Source organism: Dendrobates tinctorius, unplaced genomic scaffold (assembly GCF_039654945.1).
Source record: "Dendrobates tinctorius isolate UK_male_01 unplaced genomic scaffold, ASM3965494v1 ptg000145l, whole genome shotgun sequence".
NCBI classification, from domain to species: domain Eukaryota; kingdom Metazoa; phylum Chordata; class Amphibia; order Anura; family Dendrobatidae; genus Dendrobates; species Dendrobates tinctorius.
Window position 1 is genome coordinate 9,942,198 of NW_027361812.1, and position 24,333 is coordinate 9,966,530.

Sequence of the window (24,333 nt, forward strand, 5' to 3'; positions counted from 1 at the left end):
GGAGTTCACACACTCCTCCGCAAGTCCCCCAGATCTCTCCAGTATGCCGTGAGAGTACTTGGCAGGATGGCAGCAGCAATGGAGGCGGTACCATTTGCCCAGTTTCACCTCAGACCCCTTCAACTGGCCATCCTCAAGTCCTGGGACAGGAATCCATTCTCCCTCGGCAGGAAGTTCCGGTTATCAGCAAACACCAGGAGGTCCCTGCACTGGTGGCTCAAGCCAACCTCGCTTGCAAGGGGAAAATCCTTTCTCTCCGGTCAATGGAAGGTTTTGACCACCGACGCAAGCCTTATGGGTTGGGGCGCGGTGCACCTACATCACAGAGCGCAAGGCAGGTGGTCATCAAGGGAATCGACCATGCCCATCAACATCCTGGAAATTCGGGCCATCTTCCTGGCGTTGAAAGCCTTCCATCACTTGCTGGCAGACTCTCATATCAGAGTACAGTCGGACAATGCCACGGCAGTGGCATACGTGAACCATCAAGGCGGCACCCGCAGCATCCAGGCGATGACCGAAGTAACGCGTATCCTACAATGGGCGGAGGCTGCAAGGTCGGTACTCTCCGCGGCCCACATTCCGGGTGTGGACAACTGGGAAGCCGACTATCTCAGCCGACAAGGAATGGACTCGGGGGAATGGTCTCTCCATCCCGAAGTCTTCTGTCAGATCTGTCATCGTTGGGGGACCCCGGACGTGGATCTCATGGCATCCCATCTCAATGCCAAGGTTCCCAATTTCATGGCCAGGATGTGCGATCCGCGGTCGCTCGGAGCAGATGCCCTGGTTCAGGACTGGACCCAGTTCCAGCTTCTGTACATTTTTCCACCCCTCCCCCTGATCTCCAGAGTCCTGAGGAAGCTCAAACAAGAGGGTGTTCCCACCATTCTGATCGCTCCAGACTGGCCCAGGCGTACATGGTACGCCGACGTCGTGCAACTCGCAGCAGACGCTCCCTGGCGTCTCCCCACACGTCCCGACCTCCTGTCACAAGGCCCGTTCTTCCACCAGAACTCAGGGGCTCTCAATTTGACGGCGTGGCCATTGAGACCTGGGTTTTGACCCAAGCGGGTTTTTCACCGGACGTTGTTAAAACCATGATCAGGGCTCGAAAGCCAACTTCAGCCAGGATTTACTATCGTACCTGGAAGATTTTCTTCACATGGTGCGACTCTCGTGGGCAGATTCCACTTCCCTATTCTCTTCCAAAGGTCCTCGGTTTCCTTCAGACAGGCCTGGACGCCGGGCTATCCCTGGGCTCGCTGAAGAGCCAGGTGTCAGCGCGCTCAGTGCTCTTTCAGAGACGTATTGCTAACAAGCCGCAAGTGAAGACTTTTCTCCAAGGGGTTTCCCGATTGGTTCCCCCCCTACAAACGTCCGTTGGAGACGTGGGACCTCAACCTGGTCTTGACAGCACTACAGTCACCTCCTTTTGAAACCCTTAGGGTGGTCTCACTCCGCTTTCGATCACAGAAAGTGGTTTTCCTGGTGGCAATCACCTCGCTACGCACGGTGTCTGAACTTTCAGCTCTTTCCTGCAGACAACCCTTCCTGGTTTTTCATCAGGACAAGGTGGTTCTCCGTACAGTACCATCCTTCCTTCCGAAGGTCGTGTCCAGCTTCCACCTCAATGAGGAAATATCACTACCGTCTCTTTGCCCGGCTCCCGTTCATAGGGTAGAGAAGGCTCTGCATACGCTTGACCTTGTCAGGGCATTGCGTATTTACGTGTCTAGGACTGCTCCCTTCCGGAAGTCTGATTCACTTTTCCTTCTTCCAGAAGGCGTTCGCAAGGGCCTACCGGCTTCCAAAGCCACCCTTGCTAGGTGGATCAAGTCCACCATTCAAGAGGCTTACCGCCTCAACAATTCTCCCCTTCCGGCCGGTATCACGGCACACTCTACGCGGGCAGTAGGGGCCTCTAGGGCCATTCGGCATCAAGCCTCAGCACATCAAGTGTGTAAGGCAGCCACTTGGACTAGCCTGCACACATTTACAAAACACTACAGAGTACATACCCAGTCCTCAGCGGATGCGAGCCTGGGTAGACGGGTCCTGCAGGCGGCAGTACCCCAAGTCTAGAGGACTGTCAGCACAATATTCGTCCACTGCTTCCCACCCAGGGACTGCTTTGGGACGTCCCACAGTTCTGTGTCCCCCAATAAGGCGACAGAGTAAAGGAGATTTTTGTGTACTCACCGTAAAATCTCTTTCTCTTAGCCTTTAATTGGGGGACACAGCTCCCACCCTGTTGCCCTTGCGGGCCGTTGTTACGGTTGGGTTCTCATATTGTTGTTTGAGCCTGTTTATAGTAGCCTTTTTTTTACAGGCATGGTTATGTTTCTGGTATATTCCTCCTAATGCTTTTGCACAAAACTGGAGAAGGCTGACGCCGTCCAGGGGTGTATACTGCAGAGGAGGAGCCAAAGTTAATCTTTTTCAGATTATGCATAGTGTCGCCTCCTAGTGGACAGCAGCATAACACCCACGGTTCTGTGTCCCCCAATTAAAGGCTAAGAGAGAGATTTTACGGTGAGTACACAAAAATCTCCTTTTATACCGACTCCACCAAAATGAGCACCGACTCCACGACTCCGACTCCACAGCCCTGACGGACGTCACCTTTTATTAGACTTACAAGCTTTACTTTCTTATCCAGAACTCAATGAAACCAGATGAACCTCCTTGACTTGGGACCCAAGAACAGGAATATGATGAGAACCTTATTCCGCCCTGATTTAAGTCACTTTTCTCCAGTAACATTACTCTGTTTCTATTCTGTCGCTGGGGAGAACATGGCCCTTCATGTATGGTGCAGCAGTATTATGGAGAGGGGCTTTTGTTACTTGCTTGCAGTGACTTGTGTATGCAACATGATTATTTTCTTTCTCCCTTTATGTTCTGGAGTATAAATGACTTGTATCTTATGTGTGTCTCCTTTCTTACAGCTAAGAAGAAGAATAAGAAGGGGAAGACTTTAACCCTCACTGACTTCTTAGCAGATGATGGGAACAGCGGAAGTGGTGGTGGTGGTGGTGGTGGTGGTGGCGGCGGCGGCGGTGGCAGTGGTGGTGGAATCGGTAGTACCTATGCCCCAAAACCAGTCAGTTGGGCTGATGAGACCGATGATCTGGAAGGAGATGGTAAGTGTATCTGCATAAAGTATCTGTGAGGAGAAAAAAAAAGTAAAAAATTGGGGTTAATTCATTGTGTATGACACCAAGTTGGTTATAAAGGTCAGCCTATAGTTGAAGATCCATTACTTTGCTCCTTAAGTGATTGTCCAGGTTAGTAGTGGATCGGCCCTCTTATTATTAAAGGAAATCTTTACCAGATATTTGCTTTGTAATCTGAGAGCAGCATAGTGTGTAGAGGCTGAGACCTTGATTGCAGCGATGTGTCACTTACGGAGCTGTGTTTTATCGGCAGATTATCGCTACAGGATATAGGTGTCTTCTTGTACCTCCTAGTCAACCTAATCTGTATAACTCAACCCCACCACGGATTGTCCATTTTCTGCCTATCCACGGCATATATAGGAAGCTGCCAGTCAGTGGTGTGGGCGGGGTTATACAGAGCTCCGCCTTCAGAGAACTCATAAACTTTCAGCAGAGAAAACAGGAATTGTATCAAAATGAGAGCAAGGAGACCATTCAAGTGACACTTCGCTGGAATCAGGTTCTCTGTCCCTCTAATGAGAAATGGCAAAAACCTGCTGACCAATTCCATATAAGCAAAGAAACATGGCCGGTGACGTGCTGGGTGTGTGGCTCAGCTGTTATCGCTGGTGAAGGCCATGTGTGTATCTCTCATACTGCGCTACTGTAACATTACATGATGACCATTTTGGCCAAGTATAGTTGTACAGAAATAACTGTAGCCTGTAAAAAAAATTTAAAATTTTTACAGTGGTTTTTCTTGGTTTTAACAAATCTTTCTTTTCAGTTTCAACCACGTGGCATAGCAACGAAGATGATGCGTACAGAGGCCACCCGATTGATCGCTCCATCCTTCCTACTGCCCCTCGAGCTGCGCGTGAACCCAACGTGGACCGAAGCAGACTCCCAAAAAGTCCTCCCTTTACTGCTTTCCTTGGAAACCTTCCGTACGATGTTACAGAGGAATCCATCCAAAAGTTTTTCAGGGGGCTTAATGTAAGTTCTGTGTCTTGCTAATATAGTTTTTCAGCTTGTCGCATGCGAGATCTGTCTGCGGGATTTACAGGTATGTTCTACCAGTTATGAGGCTGTTCTCACACTCGTGGTCCATGCCAAAACACACCTGTCCGATTTTCTATCCGAGTCACGGCTCATGGGGAATGATGTAAGTCTTTGGGTCTGTGAAAATTATTGGACAGCACTCTATGGGGAAAAAAAAGAGATGATTAAAAACTGCCACACAGATTAAATAATGATGAAAATCTGATCCAGAGCATTAAAGGGAACCTGTTACCACTTTTTTGGCCTACTAGGTAAAAATATCATTTAACTGTCAGCTATGCGTTCCATAACTAGTTCTGAATCCCCCTGACTCCCCATATATAGCCCATAAAAACCTTTATTTGTCCCGCGCTGTATGTTAATCTGTCCGGTCCGATGGGTGTTGCCTCTGATCATCACTCCACCCCTCCTGGGCTTGCTGCACGCATTCTTTGCTGTAAAGATTGCGTAGATATTTCGCACGTGCGCATTGAAATGTGACCTCGCACTTGCACAGTATGCTTTGCCCAACTGAGGGCAAAGCCAAAAATCAGTAGTGCGCATGCGCCGGCAAATGCAGTTGTTTCTTATGTCCCGGAAGTATTTTGCGGCCATGCGCACTACTGATTTTTGGCTTTGCACTCAGTTGGGCAAAGCATACTGTGCAAGTGCGAGGTCACATTTCAATGCGCACGTGCGAAATATGTACGCAATCTTCACAGCAAAGAATGTGTACAGCAAGCAGAGGAGGGGTGGAGTGACAGATCAGAGGCAACGCCCATCGGACCGGACCGAACAGATTAACATACAGCACGGGACAAATAAAAAAAAAAAAAAAAAAAAAAGTTTTTATGGGTGATACATGGGGAGTCAGGGGGTTTCAGAACTAGTTATGGAACACATAGGTGACAAATGATATTTTTACCTAGTAAGCCAAAAAAGTGGTGACAGGTTCCCTTTAAAAAAAAATTTTTTGTTTTTTTGCGGAGAAGTCACTGTGTAAATGAGCCCATAAAGTACAATAAATTGTCTGCAATATGCCAAGTGCGTGTGAAAATAATCTGTTTTAAGAAACACACCTTTGGGTAAATTTCACATACAGTGGGGAAAAAAAGTATTTAGTCAGTCAGCAATAGTGCAAGTTCCACCACTTAAAAAGATGAGAGGCGTCTGTAATTTACATCATAGGTAGACCTCAACTATGGGAGACAAACTGAGAACAACAAATCCAGAAAATCACATTGTCTGTTTTTTTTTTAATTTTATTTGCTTATTATGGTGGAAAATAAGTATTTGGTCAGAAACAAGCAATCAAGATTTCTGGCTCTCACAGACCTGTAACTTCTTCTTTAAGAGTCTCCTCTTTCCTCCACTCATTACCTGTAGTAATGGCACCTGTTTAAACTTGTTATCAGTATAAAAAGACACCTGTGCACACCCTCAAACAGTCTGACTCCAAACTCCACTATGGTGAAGACCAAAGAGCTGTCAAAGGACACCAGAAACAAAATTGTAGCCCTGCACCAGGCTGGGAAGACTGAATCTGCAATAGCCAACCAGCTTGGAGTGAAGAAATCAACTGTGGGAGCAATAATTAGAAAATGGAAGACATACAAGACCACTGATAATCTCCCTCGATCTGGTGCTCCACGCAAAATCCCACCCCGTGGGGTCAGAATGATCACAAGAACGGTGAGCAAAAATCCCAGAACCACGCGGGGGGACCTAGTGAATGAACTGCAGAGAGCTGGGACCAATGTAACAAGGCCTACCATAAGTAACACACTACGCCACCATGGACTCAGATCCTGCAGTGCCAGACGTGTCCCACTGCTTAAGCCTGTACATGTCCGGGCCCGTCTGAAGTTTGCTAGAGAGCATTTGGATGATCCAGAGGAGTTTTGGGAGAATGTCCTATGGTCTGATGAAACCAAACTGGAACTGTTTGGTAGAAACACAACTTGTCGTGTTTGGAGGAAAAAGAATACTGAGTTGCATCCATCAAACACCATACCTACTGTAAAGCATGGTGGTGGAAACATCATGCTTTGGGGCTGTTTCTCTGCAAAGGGGCCAGGACGACTGATCCGGGTACATGAAAGAATGAATGGGGCCATGTATCGTGAGATTTTGAGTGCAAACCTCCTTCCATCAGCAAGGGCATTGAAGATGAAACGTGGCTGGGTCTTTCAACATGACAATGATCCAAAGCACACCGCCAGGGCAACGAAGGAGTGGCTTCGTAAGAAGCATTTCAAGGTCCTGGAGTGGCCTAGCCAGTCTCCAGATCTCAACCCTATAGAAAACCTTTGGAGGGAGTTGAAAGTCCGTGTTGCCAAGCGAAAAGCCAAAAACATCACTGCTCTAGAGGAGATCTGCATGGAGGAATGGGCCAACATACCAACAACAGTGTGTGGCAACCTTGTGAAGACTTACAGAAAACGTTTGACCTCTGTCATTGCCAACAAAGGATATATCACAAAGTATTGAGATGAAATTTTGTTTCTGACCAAATACTTATTTTCCACCATAATATGCAAATAAAATGAAAAAAAAACAGACAATGTGATTTTCTGGATTTTTTTTTCTCAGTTTGTCTCCCATAGTTGAGGTCTACCTATGATGTAAATTACAGACGCCTCTCGTCTTTTTAAGTGGTGGAACTTGCACTATTGCTGACTGACTAAATACTTTTTTTCCCCACTGTAAGTGTAGTATAAAGACAAGCGCCCCTGATTTACAGTTACGAGAAAGAAGGAAAGCTGTCCTTTATATTTACTTTCTTAGAGTTATAGCTGTAATTTTTCTTGTAAATATGATCCCTATTGCATGATAGTTTTCAGCTTTTCCTGCACTTTTGTACAAATGAAAATTATAACATTGCATAGTCTGCACGGTGGCTCAGTGGTTAGCACTGCAGCCTTGCAGCGCTGGGGTCCTGGGTTCAAATCCCACCAAGGACAGCATCTGCAAGGAGTTTATGTTCTCCCCTTGTTTGCGTGGGTTTCCTCCGGGTACTCCGGTTTCCTCCCACAATCCAAAGACATACTGATAGGGAATATAGATTGTGAGCCCCATCAGAGACAGGGCCGATAATGTCTGTAAAGCGCTGTGGAATTAATAGTGCTATATAAATGAGTAAAATAAATAGTCCTTTATCTTTATAGATTGTACTGCTTAAAGGGTTTAACCCTTGTTTGTAATTTGGTACCTGATCGACTTGTCTGTTTTTGTTCTTCACATGCAGATTAGTGCTGTCCGTTTACCCCGGGAGCCCAGCAATCCAGAAAGATTAAAAGGTTTTGGCTACGCAGAATTTGATGACCTGGATTCTCTTCTCCGGGCTTTGAGTCTTAATGAAGAAGTAAGAAAGCAAATTTTTTTTTTTTTCTGAATTCTTTATTTGCCACCAAGAAGAAACAGGTGTCAGTTAGTGATGAGCGAAAGTACTCGCATAAGGCGTTATCCATGGATGCTCAGGTGCTAACCGAGTATCTTCGGTGTGCTTGAAAAATATGTTCGAGTCCCCGCGGCTGTATGTCTCACAGCTGTTAGACAGCCACAACACATACAAGGATTTCCTGTTTGTTAGACAATCCCTTCATATATTGCAGCTAACAGCCGCGATGCATGCAGCCACGGCGGCTCGAACATTTTGATCGAGCACACTGAAGACGCTTTGTTAGTACATGAGCATACCCAGATAACACTGTATGAGAGTATATTCACTCATCACTAGCGTCAATGTGCAGCTCCTGTGACCTGAGCTCTAAGGCTAAGTGCACACGTACTTTTTTGCCCTGTGGATTTTTTCCTCGCAGAATTGAAGAAATCCGCAGGTCAAATGACCTGCATTTTTCCTGCGGATTTCTTCCTTTTTTCTTGAGGTTTTCTTGCGGTTTTTGTGCGGTTTTCCCCTGCGGATTTGGAGAATGGAGCAGGTGGAAAACCGCACAAAAGAAGTGACATGCTGCATATTTTGAACCACAAGAAAACCGCGTTTGAACAAATCCGCAGCATCTGCACAGTTTTTTTCCTATTAACATGCTACTGTACATCACAATGCGGATATGCAGCGTTTCTGCACGGTAAAATCTGCTGCGGATCCGCTGGAAATCTGCATCGTGTGCACATGGCCTCAATTTAGTGACATCTCCATCAGCAAACTTCTTATCCCATAGGTCTGCTTTACAAAAACCATCGCATATTAAGATTTCATTTCCCACTTTCATTTTAGCTGTGGTTATACTTTGGCTTTATTGTGTGATTTGTCCTTGAAGCGTAAAGGTTTACCAATAACTACTGTTATTAATGTGTAACTACACTGTCTCTTATAGCCTAATACATTTAAATAGACTTATGGATGGGGTGGATCTTGTAAATATGTCAAAAACTGGTGTGGATACCATTAGTGTCAGACAGGAACATATTGTACACCACTTCTGCAGATAGTGAGCTGATCACTCAGCTTAGGAGGCAAACCTTTCCAAGCTGGTATTAGTTGTGATCTGAGGTTACTATTGTAGTATCCTGCCCCGTAGTTTAGTACAAGTCATTGTATAGTATGGCGTTGGACGATAATGCGCTTTTCCATACGCGAGATCTGAACAGTTAATATAGCGCTTGTCACCCTTGAACCCCCTTTCAAATTGGATCTTTTACTCCCTGACAGCCTTTTGTAGTATTACGAGGCATCTATTCATGCATAGGCTATGAGGCTGGTTTTACATGTTCGACCTTCTCACTTTGAAAATGGATTGCAATGTCTGGACCGGTCGTGGATCTTCTGATCTGAACTCAACAGCCACAAAGACTCCTATAAGGTTGAGTTCAAGACAGGTGATCTGCAGCCACGGACTGTGAATTTCAAGTGTGTGAAACCAGCCTGTAGAGACTTTGTTTCTCTAATTGATTTTTAACTTTGTAGTAGCAACTGTACTAAGGATCAGTGTATTCCCTAGGCTTTATTCACACGTCAGTATTATTTTGAATCAGTATTTCCTCAGTATTTGAATGTCAAAACCAGGAGTGTCTCCAAAACACAAAACGGATGTCAGTATTTCAGTTACGATTTTTCTCTGGAAGTTCCACTTCTGGTTTTGGCAAACATACTGATGGAAAATACTGATGTGGAAATAAAAACGCACACTAAAAGCATTCAGCCTTTATCATGGGGGTCTGCTGTATGCTGCAGTGCATTAATATTGTGCTTTGGTGTTGGGAAATATGGCAGGTTTTTTTTTTTGTAATTTTACGTCTCACTTGTGATCCTGTGACAGGAGCAATAACCCAATAATAATCAGGTCTCCAAAAAGTTTCCAAGACGTAGCCTAGTGGTTGCCAGTCCCTTTGTCCTGCCCAAAAACATTAGGCTCTGTATTTGCGCGGGGCGGCCCCCGTCGGCCAGGAAATCGCTGATGATCCGAGCTCTTGGACTTCACTTCTACCTTGTTTCAATGTCTGAACAATTTTCCCTTTAAAAAGTTACCATCAGCTCCCCTTCCCCTGACTGTCCTTTTAGTGCTGTCTAATGATAGAACTGCGGAGTGGACGCATTATCCCACGTGTTTCTCGTTTTCTTTTGTGACTGCTTGCAGAGGAATAGTGCTGACTGTGGACCCTGCAGGTCAAAGCATCTGCTGACTTGTGTCCTGCATAACAACAGTGCTCTGGTGAATTCAGGTCTGGGCGTGAAATTGCCTGCTGGGGAAAGCAGCTGTCCTGTCGCTTCAGATTCACTTGCTTGGGTCATATACTTGGATGCTTTTATACGTAGTGAGGTCATATCTCTGACGTTGTTACAATCAAGGCCTAATATTAGTTCTGTCTCCCTGCCAGGTTTGGTAATAGAGGCTGGTGGGCGTTATGGTGCTGGAGTAAAGATCATTTCATTCCGTTCCTCTGGTCATGCTCGTGTGATAACTACCCGTTGTGTAACGTGTGTGTGTGCACAATGAACCACTATTGACTCCTCTGTTTTAATAAAAGACTTCACTTGCCCTTAAAGGTGTTCTATTAACCCCTTCATGAAAGGCGATTTTCTGTGTTTTTGTTTGTTTTTTCCTCCCTTTCTTCCAAGAGACGTAACGTTATTTTTACTTCCATGTAGCTATATGAGGACTTGTTTTTTGCGGGACGAGTTGTACTTTTGAATGACACCATTCATTCTACCTCATAATGTACTGGAAAACAGGGAGAAAAATTCCAAGTGCTTTGAAATTGCAAAAAAAGTGCAATTCCATAGCTGTGTATTTACCATTTTCACTATATGGTAAAACAGACTTGGCAATATGATTCACCAGGTCCAAATGAGTACGCAGATACCAAATGTGTATAGAGTTTTTGTTTGTTTTTTTAAGTGGTAAAATTCTGAAACATAATTTTTTTTATTTCTTTTTTTATTTTTTTGTCCTGTAACGGTTTCATTTTTCGGGATATGTGGCTCTCTGAGGGCTCCTGTTTTTACATTTTGGGCTAGATGTAATGCTTTGCCTCTTATTGCAATGCTGCAGTGGCCAAAAAGACATAATTTTGGCTTTTTTGTTCTTTTTCTCGTTGCGCAGTTTACTAGTCAAATTAATGTAATATTTTGAAAGAGAAGACTTCTATGAACGCCGCAATACCAAATTTTTATTTTTGTTTTTTTTATTTTTAAAGCATAAAGCAGTGTTTGTATTTTTTTTTTTTTTTTTTTTTTTTTTTGCGCTGGAGTGGTGCTTTAAATGTAAGCTCCCTTCCCCTTTTTTATACTCTCCATCTAACAGCCTCACCCTTTACCAACGCCATTCCCGTGGTGTAATCTTGTGCCCGTAAGTTCTGACTGTTCGGAAGTCAGAAGTTACGTCACCAGAGCTCAGTGCAGCTCTGACGCTGGAGCTTCTGGCAGGTCACTATTCGCCGGGGAGCAACTCTGGAAAAGGATGAAAGCGACGACAGGCGAGTTTGAGACGGGCAGGGGAATTACATTTAAAGCACCACTCCAGCAGTGCAATAAAAAAAAAAAAATCAGTGGCGTTTTACTGGTGAAGAGGGCAGACAATTTAAACTTTTTTTCTTATTTTTAAAAACTTTTCAATAAAACCTAAAAATGATCAATGTAAATCAAAATTAATATTCCATGGAGGTCTGGATTTGCAATGATACTCAAAATCAAAGTGGAAAATCAAATTACAGGCTGATCCAACTTTAGTGTAAATGCCTCAAGACAAAGAATTAATGCTCAATAGTGTGTGTGGCCTCCACGTGACTGTATGATCTCCCTACCACACCTGGGCATGATCCTGATGAGGCAGTGGATGTTCTCTTAAGGGATCTCTTCCCAGACCTGGATTAAATAATCATTCAACTCCTGGACTATCTGTGATGCAACATGGCATTGGTGGATGGAACGAGACCGAGACATGATGTCCCAGATGTGTTTGATTGGATTCAGGTCAGGCCAGTCCATAGCATCAATGCCTTTATCATGCAGTAACTTCTGACACACTTCAGCCACATGAGGCCTAGGATTGTCATGCATCAGAAGAAACCCAGGGCCCACTGCACTTGCATATGGTCTCAGAATGAGTCTGAGGATCTCATCATGGTACCTAATGCCAAACGGGGTACCTCTGGCTAGCATATGGAGGGCTGTGTGGCCATCCAAAGAAATGCCACACCACACCATTAGTGACCCACTGTCAAATCGGTCATGCTGGGGGATGTTGCAGGTATTAAAATGTTCTCCAGACGGGCACATGTGCTTAGTGTGAACCTGCTCTCATCTACACAGAACGCCAAAGTCCTATCTACCAATCTTGGTTTTCTCTTGAAAATGCCAATCACCCTGCACGGTGTTGCACTGCAAGCACAATACCCACTTGTGGATGTTGGGCCCTCATACCACCCTCCATGGAGTCTGTTTCTTGACAGTTTGAGCAAACACATGGATGTTAGTGGCATGCTGGAGGTCATTTTGCAGGGCTCTGGCACTGCTCCTCTTGTTCCTCCTTGCACAAAGCAGGAGGTAGCGGTTCTGCTGCTGGCTTGTTGCCCTCCTTTGGCCCTCTCCACGTCTCCTGATGTACTGGCCAGTCTCCTGGTATGTGCTCCATGCTGTGGACACTGTGCTGACACACAGCTACCCTTCTTGCCACAGCTCGCATTAATGTGCCATCCTGGATGAGCTGCAATATTTGAGCAACTTGTATGGGCTGTAGACACCGCCTCATGATACTTTACAGTACTTTTATAGTTGAGAGCAATGGCAAAATGCAAAAGTGACCAAAAGAGCCAAAAAGGATGAGTGCTGAGAAATGGTCTGTGGTCACCCTCTGCAGAACTATTCCTTTTCTACGGATTGTCTTGTAATTGCCTATTTCTACCTGTTGTCTGTTCCATTTACACAACAGCAGGAGAAATTGATCACAATCTGTGTTGCTTCATAACCAGGGCTGTGGAGTCTGAGCCCATTTTGGTGTAGTCTGTGTCATGGAAATTGAGGAGTCTGAGGTTTGGCTTACCGACACCACAGCCCTGTTCATATCTGGACAGGTTGATTTCACAGAAGTGTGATTGACTTGGAGCTACATTGTGTTAGTGTTCCCTTTATTATTGAGCAGTGTGCTTGAACCTGCTATCATCCGATTGCTTGTGCTGTAGAGAAGATCATGATTGCCTGTGAACGCCAGCCACAGGCTGGCTTTCACAGTAAGATGGTATTGACAGGTACTGCATTCATGAGCATACTATCACGTCACGGTCGTGCTGATGGGACCATGGAATGACTCTCCCTGCTGGTGCCGGATTTGACAGGTTAACAGCCACTGACCAAGCTCCACACTATCCGTGGCTGTTAAAGGCACATGATGGCTGATTAAATCATCGATCATGTGGGCTGTTGGGAAGATGTGGGTTCAACATGCAAGCCAGCATCAAAGGCAGGGACACATAACATATGAAGTAAGTTTCCTTAATGTTGTGAAGGGGTTAAAGAGAATCTCTCATTCAAACATAGAGTAATTTCCAACTACTTTTTTGTCAAATGACAACTGATTTTTTTTTTTTTTATTATTGTTGGATGTTAAGAGGGGGCGCACCTGTTCACTTTTGCCAAGAAAAGTAATAGCAATGCCATGCAGATGGGCCAACACTGCACCCACTAGTGACGTTACAATTTTTGGGTGTTGGGGAAAAACAGGGGGATGATAATGTTTTGAATCACACAGTAATGCTAGTTTATTGGTGACTGCACTGTGATTCAAGTGTGTAATGTCAATTGTGCACTGCTTACGAAGAGCAGCGCTGTAAACCTTTTCATAAGGCTGCAGACGTGCACTGACACAGCAGTGTGCTTTTACTATATGTGGGCAGCAGTGGTAAGCACGTCCAGCAAATATCCTCACCTCCTCAGCCACAGACTGTATTGTCAGAGCGCTGCTTGTGCTTTACACCATTTCTCACAGTCATGTCCAAAAGTGCTGGCACCTTTGAAATTATTCCAGAAAATGAAGTATTTCTCCTAGAAGATTATTGCAATTACACATGTTTTCTTATGCACTTGTTTATTTCCTGTGTGTGTGTTGGAACAGCACCAAAAAAACAGAGGGGAGATTGGACATAATGTCACACACAACCCCATTGGGCCATACAAAATTTTTGGCACCCTCAACCAGGGTGGATTGATTTAAATCACGCCGATTTAAATCATGATTTAAATCACGATTTAAATCAAAAGATTTTTTTCTATTTAAATCGGATCGATTTAAATCATGATTTTAATCATGATTTAAATCACTGATTTAAATCAAAAGGTTTTTTTTTAATATAAATCACGATTAAAATGAAGTGAGAGCAGTGTGCATGTGCGCCCATAGTTACACGGACGAAACTAGGGGCAACGATCTAACGCCAGGGTGAGGGGGGGACCCCAAAGTAAGTAAAAATCTTTTTTGTTTTACTATATGGCAATAGGTAGGTGTTTAAAAGCAGCATGTCTTAATTGTATAAACTATTAATAGCCTCCACATTTTGTTCATACTGCCCCTTTAATTCCACACTTCTAGCTTGGTTTCAGTTTTGGTTTAGTTTCTTTTTCCCTGCATTCAGTTGACATGCCCAAACTTGTTGGATAGTCAGCAGTACTTGGCTCAGGCTGTAGTAACATCAGCAGTGCTTGGCTCAGGCTGTAGTAACAATCAAACTTCATAAGTGATCTGTGTGAGCCATGGCAGCAGGTCGTAAGAGAGACCCTATTTGGGTTCATTTTGTTGAGATGCCAGCAGCAGATCTTGGAAAGAAAGGTGCAAGAGCAAAGTGCAAATACTGTCAAAAGGATATCCAAGGACTTGTTTGCCGTTTGAAATCACATTATGAAAACTGCAACCAGAAGGGAAATGAAGATGTTGATAGTGATACAACTAATGTCAATGAACCCCCACAGCTTCTTATGCACCAGGAGCCTAGTACTAGTGGTAAGTCTGGCAATTAATTTACAACCTATTTTTTTAACAGACATTTTACTGGGATGGTTAAAGTCTATGAAAAGAAAAATGATTTAAATCTGATTTAAATCAAAAAAATCTGATTTTTTTGATTTTTTTTAAAAAAATCAAGATTTTTATCCACCCTGCCCTCAACTTAATATTTGGTTGCACACTCTTTGGAATAAATAACTGCAATCCATCGCTTCTATAATCAACATGCTTCTTACACCTCTCAACTGAAATTTAGGACCACTCTTTTGCAAACTGCTCCAGGCCTCTCATGTTTGAAGGTGGCTTCTCCCAAAAGCAATTTTAAGATCTCTTCAAAGGGGTTCAATGAAATTTAGATCGAGACTCATTACTGGCCACCAGAACTCTTCTTTCCTTTGTTTCCACCAATTTCTGGGGCTTCCTGAGGTATGTTTGGGGTCATTGTCCTACCGGAAGCCCCATGACCTAGGACTGAAACCCAGATTTCTGACATTGGGCACTACATTGTGAAACAAAATCCTTTGGTAATCTTCAGATTTCATTATGCATAGCACACAGTCAAGACACCCAATGCCAGAGGAAGCAAAGCAACCCCAAGATATCTTTCAACCTCCATTATTTTTGACTGTAGGCACTGTTCTCTTTTCTTTTTAGGCCTCATTCCATTTTCAGAAAACAGTAGAATGATGTGCTTTACCAGAAGGATTTTGGTTTACTGATGTACATTTTGACAAACTGCAGTCTCGCTTTTGTCTCCGTTTCAGCAGTGTGGTCCTCCTGGATCTCCTGCCTTTCATTCAAATGTCAACGGATAGTTCGCGCTGACACTGATGCACTCTGAGCCTGCAGGACAGCTTGAATTTCTTTGGAACTTGATTGGGACTGCTTATCTCCCATCAGGACTGTCCTGCGTTGCAACCTTTTCAGGACTTTCTCTGCCGACCACGGCGATTAGCTACAGTGCCATGGGTTGTAAACTTCTTAATGTTGCGCACCGTGGACATTGGAACATAAAAACCTCGGGAGATGGACTCTTAACCTTGAGATTGTTGATATTGTGCAACAATTTTGGTTCTCAAATCCTCAGGCACTTCTCCTCTTTGTTCTCCATGGTTATTGTGGCACACACACAGACACACAATGCACAGATTGAGTCAACTTCTCCCCTTTTTATCTGGTTTCAGGTGTGATTTCCATATTGAATTTTGGAATTATGTAATTGCAATCATTTTCTGGGAGAAATACTTCATTTTATAGAACAAATTCAAGGGTGCCAACACCATTTTAAAATCACACTTCTCTGTCAGTGCAGTGGTGAGGTCCCTCTGACTTCTGATTTTAGATCCTTGGTGCTAGGGGTGACTAGAGCTCAGCGCTGGACTTCAGAAACATTGTGCCCAGCTCCCTCAACTGTGATTTGCGCATGCCAGGAAGCTTACACAGTGTACACCTTGAACAGCTGCAGCATAGGAGAGGGGGTTGGAAACTCCTTTGCCCATTGTATGCCATATTTGTTGTCTGCAAGTGTTTTGCGCTGGCACATTACAGACAAGGAAATGGCAGGTCACAGTAGCAGGATAAAAAAAAATTATACAAGTTTTTTTTCTTATTGAAACTAAAAAGTTTTTTTTTTTAAATTAAAAAATATTGTGACAGTAGCTTGAAAAGTTTGTGGAATTGCTTCCATTCATAAGGGCATAGCCGAGTCCTAGTGGTGGTGATACAGTAGGTTGGGGCTGCCTCTGCTTCCTTGATTTTCCGTATATGAGCTCCATTTTTTTGCTTCAAGCATTTTGGTTCTAACCCAGGATAGCACTTTCTCCAAACTGGAGTCGCCCCATTATCCATCATGGGTTTACAGAAGAGACCCTGCACATTATCTCCCTCCCCCCCCCCCCAATTTGTAAAGCCAGCTCGGCCTCCCAGATGGAAAAGTATCCTCGGTAGTGTTCCTTACAACACTGCAGCTGACAACTGACCTTGTGAATGGTGATCTCAACCTCGTGCAAAACTGCTCGGGTATGGAAACCCAATCCGTGAAACTCCTGACGGGTCCCTTCGTATTTTTCCCTGCAAGCGAAATTTATAGCTTAGAAGGGAGTTATGCAGACGAGCAAAGACTCAGGTGCAACTTAACCCCACAGCCCCCATAAAAAAAAAAAAAAAAATCCTTATCTATAGAAAAGAAAATCCATGCATATCTGGGCTCCAGAGTACGGAATTCGGCTTTATCATGCAGTTCCATAGACAATGAATGGAGCTGAAGTCGAGCACAGGCTCTCAGGGTTCCAGACTCTTATCTTGGAATTTGTAGGGGATCCCTGTGGTCAGACTCCATAGGTGATGACTATATATTTTTTTTTGGGAGGGGAGAGTAATCTTTTAATATTCTCCAATAGGAAAACTGTAAAACTTGCATTGGCCCCAAAAAATAGGACTGTCCCATTCATACTACTGCTGTCTATGGAGAGGTCATGGCTGTGTTTTTTCATCATCTCGTGGTGGAATGGTAACTGTCTATATACTGCTGGATATGTGTTGGTGGATTACAGACCTAGCAGTATGACAAGCACCAGAAGCCTGGCGGACCAGACAATCTATGCCCACTATATAATTACGGAGAGAATTTGTCAGATTGACATCTTTTTTAGTTGCTAACATGCGCTTGGTAAAAAAAAAAAAAAAAAGTTGACATGTACATGTCACATGCATTTTTCATAATAAGCTGTCATATGGTAAGTAACAGTATTTGAGACTATGTAAATTGTATCCTGCATTTTTTTTTCTTGCCTCCTACCCACTTTCATCAATCTTTAGTCAATTTTGGCTGAGCTCTGCTCCGAAGTGGGCAGAGGCTAACTGCTCTATCTCCTATAATAGACAGGTGGGCTCCTCTGTGTCACTCTCACACACTCCCTCCAAAGCAGAGACTGCACAGAGGATATTACAGCAGTACTGGACGGTGTAGCTGTGACTGCAGCTCCAGTTTCAGATAGTAAAAATTTGTAGCGTCTGGGTTTGTCTCTGCAGCTGCTTCCCCTCCTGTCTACATGGATTTCTGTGATTCTGTCATGTATTCCGCCAGTGAGCTGATCAGCTGTCTTCCCTGATTACGTAAATTAACAGTAGATGAGGTACAAATGATCAGTGAAGAAGGCCGAGGAGACACAATGTTCCTAATAAGTGAGGAAAGAGGCCTCGCTTATAACCATAACGGAAGATGCAACCGCTGAGTCGATTGCACTAAGACATTTTCATATTTATATGTAATTAGGAATGTTAGTTGTAATGCACAGGTATCAGCTATTCTGAATATACAAAATTTCTCTATCGCTTCATTGGGGGACACAGAAACCATGTGTATGCTGCTGCCACTAGGAGGCTGACACTATGTACAGAAAAAGGTTAGCTCTTCCTCCGCAGTATACACCCCACCGACCGGCACTAATTTCCTCAGTTTAGCTTAGTGTCAGTAGGAGGTGGACACGGGTCTTTCATTTGACCCATATCTACCTCAGTGTGCGTCGTTTTCTTTTCAGGTTTTCGGAGGGATACAGAGTGATTGGTCACATCTGTAGTCCCACAAAGAGACTATGAGTACGGCGTGTACTGCCACCCCGTATCCTCATAGCTCTCCATGGCAGGACCAAGAGCCCCGAGCATGGATGCGTGTCAGGTGATCCAGCTGGTCCTCGCCCCCCGTCTCCCACCTACTCGCCCACCAGAGTCTGTCGGTCTGGAAGAGACGCGGACATCCATCTTCCTCCACAGGTTTTTGTCAGAAGACAGGATCAGGTAGAGGGTAAGTATGGGACCCCTGCGTGACATTTCCCCCAGGTATCACGGCTACTCTCTGCAGCCCCTTCCTCTCTGCCCCCTCCCATGATCCCCTGCTGCACTTATCTCATTTCATCTTAGCAGCCAAGCTGCAGGCATGGATCCATTGGGGAGTGGTCGCCGCGGCAGTGCAGCGTTGTCTCCGCGCCGCCCCGCGCTTCCCGGCGGCCGCCGCATTTACTCCAGGCCCCGGCTTCAATTTGGGCCTTGCTCGGCGTCGCGGCCATGCCCCCCGCCTTCTTCCTTAGGCGGGCTTCTCTCCCGACCGTTCTAGGCCCGCCCACCGCGCTCTCCCTTGGTGTCTGCGCTCCGGAGGCGGCGCTCAGTCCCCTAGCCTGCCTATTGGCAGCAGGAGGTGCCATCTTCGGTCTCCTTACTGCGGTTAGCCCCGCCCTCCTTCTCCCTGTCTCCTCAAGGAAGCGCGCTTTTCTATCCGGCTCTTCTCAGGCTGCCGCCATTTTCTCAGCCTGTCAGCCGAACTCCTCTCCTCTATCTGTGGCCCTGCAGGACCAGACGAGCTGTGCAGCAACACTTGCTGGAAGCATACAGGACACTGGACCATGAGTAGCTCTGCTCTGCAGACTGACACCCTCCTCTGCCTCCTGTCCCCCAACCTTCCGGCACTCCCTCAGTGACTGATCCCTCATTATGTCTAACTCTAAGCCTGATCGTGCTCGTCCCCCTTCTTCCTCCACTTGCACTTTTAGTCAAGTTCTTTGCATGTTCTTCTTGCAAACGCAAGCTTCCCTCAGGTCTGTCCACTCCCCTCTGCCTTGACTGCAGCAATCCCATTCAGCCTGCCGCCCAGGAGCCCCCGCTATTGCTCCACGTGAGTGAATCCCCCATTCTTGACTGGGCATCTTCTCTATCTAAATCAGTTGCGGATCTCACCAGGGTGTCTCAGTCCCTAGTGGCTGTTCTTGATAAGTTGCCCCTGGACACTTCTGCAGGACCCAGCAGGTCACAAGAGGCTCCATCTGAGCCAGCCAGCATGAGCAACAAAAGACCCAGGCAGGATCTCCGGCCGGGATCCTCCCCTCGCCCCATCTCACCACATAGTCCTTCCCAGCAGTCTCCTTCCCGTGCCTCCTCACCCGAGTTAGGCGAGCATTCTCTGATGCGCCATCCGAAGAGATTTTAGACCTGGATTCGGACCATGCCGCGTACATGAAGGTTATGGTACAGAACCTCATTGCAGTGATTAACCACACTTTCGAGATCACAGACTCCCCTGCGAAACCCTCAGATCAGGAGGTTTCGTTCAGACAGGCAGAAGCACCTTCCTGAGTCATCGCTTCTCACTCTGAGTTTGTCAAGCTCCTCATCAGGGAAAGAGAAAATCCGACCAGGTGCTTTCAAAGAGGGAAGCGTCTCGGCGTGCTGTATCCATTTTCTCAAGAGCTCACTGACAACTGGTCGGCTTCCCCCTCTGTAGACGCTCCTGTGTCCAGACTATCTAACAACACGGTCCTTCCGATTTCAGGTGTGGCGTCTCTGAAGGATCATAGAATCCTTAGCAAAGTCAGCATTTGAAGTGGCTGCGACGGTGCTAAGCCCGGCTTTTGCTTCCACTTGGGTAGCAAAGGCCATAGCTACTTGGGCGGAGGATCTCGACCAAGGCATTCTTGATGGAGCCCAACCAGAGCGACTGGCCGAGCTAACCAACCAGATCTCCAATGCAGTTCAAGCGTCCAGCAACTTAGTTGCAATCCGGCGTACAATTTGGCTCAAGGCTTGGCAGGTGGATTTGTCATCAAAAAAGTCCCTTACCAATCTGCCTTTTCAGGGAGTGCGTCTCTTCGGATCCCAGCTGGACCAGATTATTAAAGACGCCACTGGAGGCACAAGCTCTCTTCTCCCTTAGTCCAAGCCTCGTAGACCCCCTCCAAGGCGTCAGTTTCGGCCCTTTCGGTGTTTCCGCCGCGTTGCGACGGCAGAACCTTTTTCCAACCAACAAAGGCCCGCAAGCACGCCAGGATAGGAAGGTCTCCTTTAGGGCCATTCCCTCCTGGCGATCTCACTCCTCCCAGGGCAGATCCTCCAGGTCCAGAACTGGACGGTCCACATCGGCATGACTATCAACAAAGTCCCGAGGCGCCTTCCCAACTGGGCGGACAACTCCTTTTCTTCAGAGACGTCTGGCTTGCCTCGGTGGAAGACGCTTGGGTCAGGGAAGTTGTATCCTCAGGATACAAGATAGTTCGTTTCTCGGCCCCGGGATCGCTTCTTCGAGTCCCGACCTCCAAAAGACCCCGCCTTAGTTCTGGGTTTCTTTACATCCATCGCCTCAGTTCTGGGGTGATTGTGCCCGTTCCCAAAACACAACGATTCACAGGGTTTTACTCAAACCTGTTTGTAGTGCCGAAAAAAGGCGGCTCGGTTCGGCCCATTCTGGACCTCAAACTACTGAACAAAAGGGTCCGCCTGCGACATTTCAGGATGGAGTCCCTTCGTTCAGTAATCGCTTCCATGGAGGCGCAGGAATTCATGTGCTCAATACTCATTCAAGATGGCTATCTGCATGTCCCCATCTTTCCTGGGCACCAGAAATTCCTGCGTTTCGCTATTCATCAGGACCACTACCGGTTTGTCACCCTGCCGTTCGGTCTCGCCACAGCGCCCAGCGTGTTTACAACATTCTAATCAAAGCTCCGTCTTTTCACCAGACTCTCCAAAGTCTTACCATCGTGCTCAACACCCTGTCCAGGTTCGGGTGGCTCGTAAACAAAAGGAAGTCCTGCCTTGTTCCGACTCAACGTCTTGTGTTTCTAGGCTTATAGTTGGACACCCTCGATCGAGGGTCTTTCTCCCAGAAGATAAGATGATCCCTCTGCGGCGAGATGTACGATCGTTGCAGTGGCCACAGTATCCATCTTTCCGGTCTGCCATGAAAGTCTTGGGAAAGATGGTGGCGACGGCCGAAGTGATTCCCTTTGCTCAATTCGCTTCAACAGGCCATCCTGTCTTGGTGGAACAGGTCTGTTCTTTCCCTGGATCGTCCAATTCGCCTCGCGTCCCGGGTCAAACAGTCCCTCAATTGGTGGCTGACGTCACCTCTCATTTCCCTAGGCCGGTCATTCTTTCCGATTCACTGGCAGATTGTGACAACGGACGCCAGCCTTCTCGGCTGAGGGGCAGTGTTTCGCAATCAGACTGTTCAGGGTCGGTGGTCGACTCGAGACAACTCTGCCGATCAACGTCCTCGAGATACGGGCGATTTTTCTGTGTCTCATTCACTGGGAAAGGCTTCTCAGGGTTCTGCCGATCCGGATTCGGACAGACAATGCCACAGCGGTGGCATATGTCAATCACCAAGGGGGTACACGGAGTTCCTCGGCTCTAGCGGAAGTGTCCAAGATTCTCCACTGGGCAGAGGTATCAGTCCCAGTGATATCCGTGGTGCACATTCCCGGCGTGGACAACTGGGCCGCCGATTTTCTCAGACGCGAAGGTCTCGCGGCGGGAGAGTGGTTCTTACATCCGGACGTCTTTCATCAACTTTGCCATCGTTGGGGGACTCCAGACGTAGACTGCTGGCATCTCGCCTGAACAGGAAGGTCCCACAGTTCGTATCCAGGGCCTGAGGTCCTCTCGCAGTGGGCACCGATGCTCTGACTATTCCCTGGTCTCAGTTCAAGCTCCCCTATCTGTTCCCTCCCCTTCCTCTTCTTCCCAAGCTGTTGAAGAAAATTAAGGCGGAAGGGGTACCAGTCATCCTCATCGCTCCGGATTGGCCCAGAAGGTCTTGGTTCGCGGACATTGTCAACCTTCTCGCGGACGCCCCCTGGAAGCTTCCAGACAGAGCAGATCTGCTATCTCAGGGTCCATTCTACCATCCCAATTCTCTGCCGCTCAATTTAACAGCGTGGCTGTTGAGACCGCGGTTCTGAAATGGTCAGGTGTTTCGGATCGGGTTATTCACACCATGATCCGGGCTAGAAAGCCATCGTCTTCCAGAATTTATCGTACGTGGAAGGCCTATTTCACTTGGTGTGAGGCCAATGACATTCCGCCCATGTCCTTTTCACTCCCTTCTATCCTGGCATTCCTCCAGGCAGGCCTAGATGCGGGACTTGCCCTCAGCACTTTAAAGGGTCAAGTCTCGGCGCTTTCCAATCTTTTCCAGAAGACGTCCTCCCGTCCGCAGGTCAAGACCTTTCTTCAGGGAGTGGCTCATGCGGCACCTCCGTACCGCGTGACGGAATTGGCAGCCCTTTCTTGATGCCCCCCCCTTTCTTGGTGCTCCACCAGGATAAGGTGGTCCTGCGGCCCCCGCCTTCCTTCCTTCCTAAGGTGGTGTCCACTCTCCATCTAAATGAGGACATTGTTCTCCCGTCCTTTTGTCCGGGTCCAATCCACCCGCTTGAGCGCTCCTTGAACAAGCTGGACCTTGTCAGGGCGATGAAGGTCTACCTGGCTCGGACAACTCCCTTGCGGAAGACAGACTCACTTTTCATCATTCCAGATGGTGCGTGGAAAGATCAGCCGGCCTCCAAGGCTACTATTGCTCACTGGATCAGATTGGCGATTTTGGAAGCCTACCGGGTCAAGCATCGAGTGCCCCCTCCTGGAATTAGAGCTCACTCTACCAGGGCAGTGGGTGCCTCCTGGGCGGTGAGCCACAGAGCTTACGCGCTGCAGCTTTGCAAAGCTGCAACCTGGTCTTCGATCCACACGTTTGCCAAATTTTACAAGGTCCACACCTACGCTTCGGCGGACTCCAGCCTAGGCAGAAGGATCTTGCAGGCAGCGGTGGTGAGTTCTCAGACCTAATGGAAGTTTGCTTCTCCCTCCCCAGGGACTGCTTTGGGACGTCCCATGGTTTCTGTGTCCCCCAATGAAGTGATGGAGAAAACAGGATTTTTGGGTTGCTTACCATAAAATCTGTTTCTCGGAGCCTTCATTGGGGGACACAGCACCCTCCCATGTTTTGCAACTCCTGTTCTTTTGTTTGTTGGTTACAGTTGAGTTGTCTGTTCTGTTTTTACTCTATTTGTTACTTCTACAGCTTTCTCACTAACTGAGGAATTTTAGTGCCGGTCAGTGGGGTGTATACTGCAGAGGAGGAGCTAACCTTTTTCTGTACATAGTGTCAGCCTCCTAGTGACAGCAGCATACACCCATGGTTTCTGTGTCCCCCAATGAAGGCTCCGAGAAACAGATTTTACGGTAAGCAACCAAAAATCCTGTTATCCAAAACACACCAACCTGGAGGGCCATTTTGTGTGTTGCTCTACTGCCTACTCCCAGCTCAGTCACTGCCTACTCCTCACTCAGTCACCGGCGCTTGTGTATGAGCTGAATGCAGCTAGAGCCTCTGGGCATAGGAACCATTGATCCGAGCGGCGAGCATCCTCCACTCCCCCCCACCGCACTGTACAGCACTACAAGTGTTACAGGAGCTGCTCTCCGCTACACTGATGAGTGGGTGGCGCTACATCGTTCTCACTCAACCACCTCTTCCATGGCTGGGAATTGCAGGTCTTGGCGTCCTCCACACGATACACAAGGCACCAAGTCACCCTCTATTGGCCCACACACACAAATGCCTCATGCGTCACGTCATCCAACCACATGGTGGCGGTATTTAGATTTCAAACTGCCACAGGGAACACTAAGGCAAAGATAAATTAACAATTTTGTTTTCTCACTTTAGAGAAATACAACGGCACCCCTATAAAGGAGACCTAATGCTGAGCATTGTTTTTCTTTTTTCAGTCACTTGGGAACAGAAGGATCAGAGTGGACATAGCTGATCAGGCGCAGGATAAAGGTAAGTGCCTGTCAGGTTTTAACCCCTCTCCATCTTGAGACATACATGTACTTTGCACGGCAACATA

The 24,333-nt window shown here is 46.6% G+C and overlaps 1 protein-coding gene across 2 annotated transcripts in view; it reads left to right on the plus strand.

Annotated features, from left to right (window-relative positions):
- Positions 1 to 24,333, plus strand: part of EIF4B (eukaryotic translation initiation factor 4B) — a 72,794-nt gene that overhangs the window by 21,036 nt on the left and 27,425 nt on the right. For both annotated transcript variants that reach the window (XM_073546166.1, XM_073546167.1), the window contains exons 2-5: positions 2,952 to 3,146; positions 3,949 to 4,157; positions 7,450 to 7,566; positions 24,212 to 24,266. In XM_073546166.1, the coding sequence (XP_073402267.1) occupies positions 2,952 to 3,146; positions 3,949 to 4,157; positions 7,450 to 7,566; positions 24,212 to 24,266 (576 nt within the window). The remainder of the gene's footprint in view (positions 1 to 2,951; positions 3,147 to 3,948; positions 4,158 to 7,449; positions 7,567 to 24,211; positions 24,267 to 24,333) is intronic.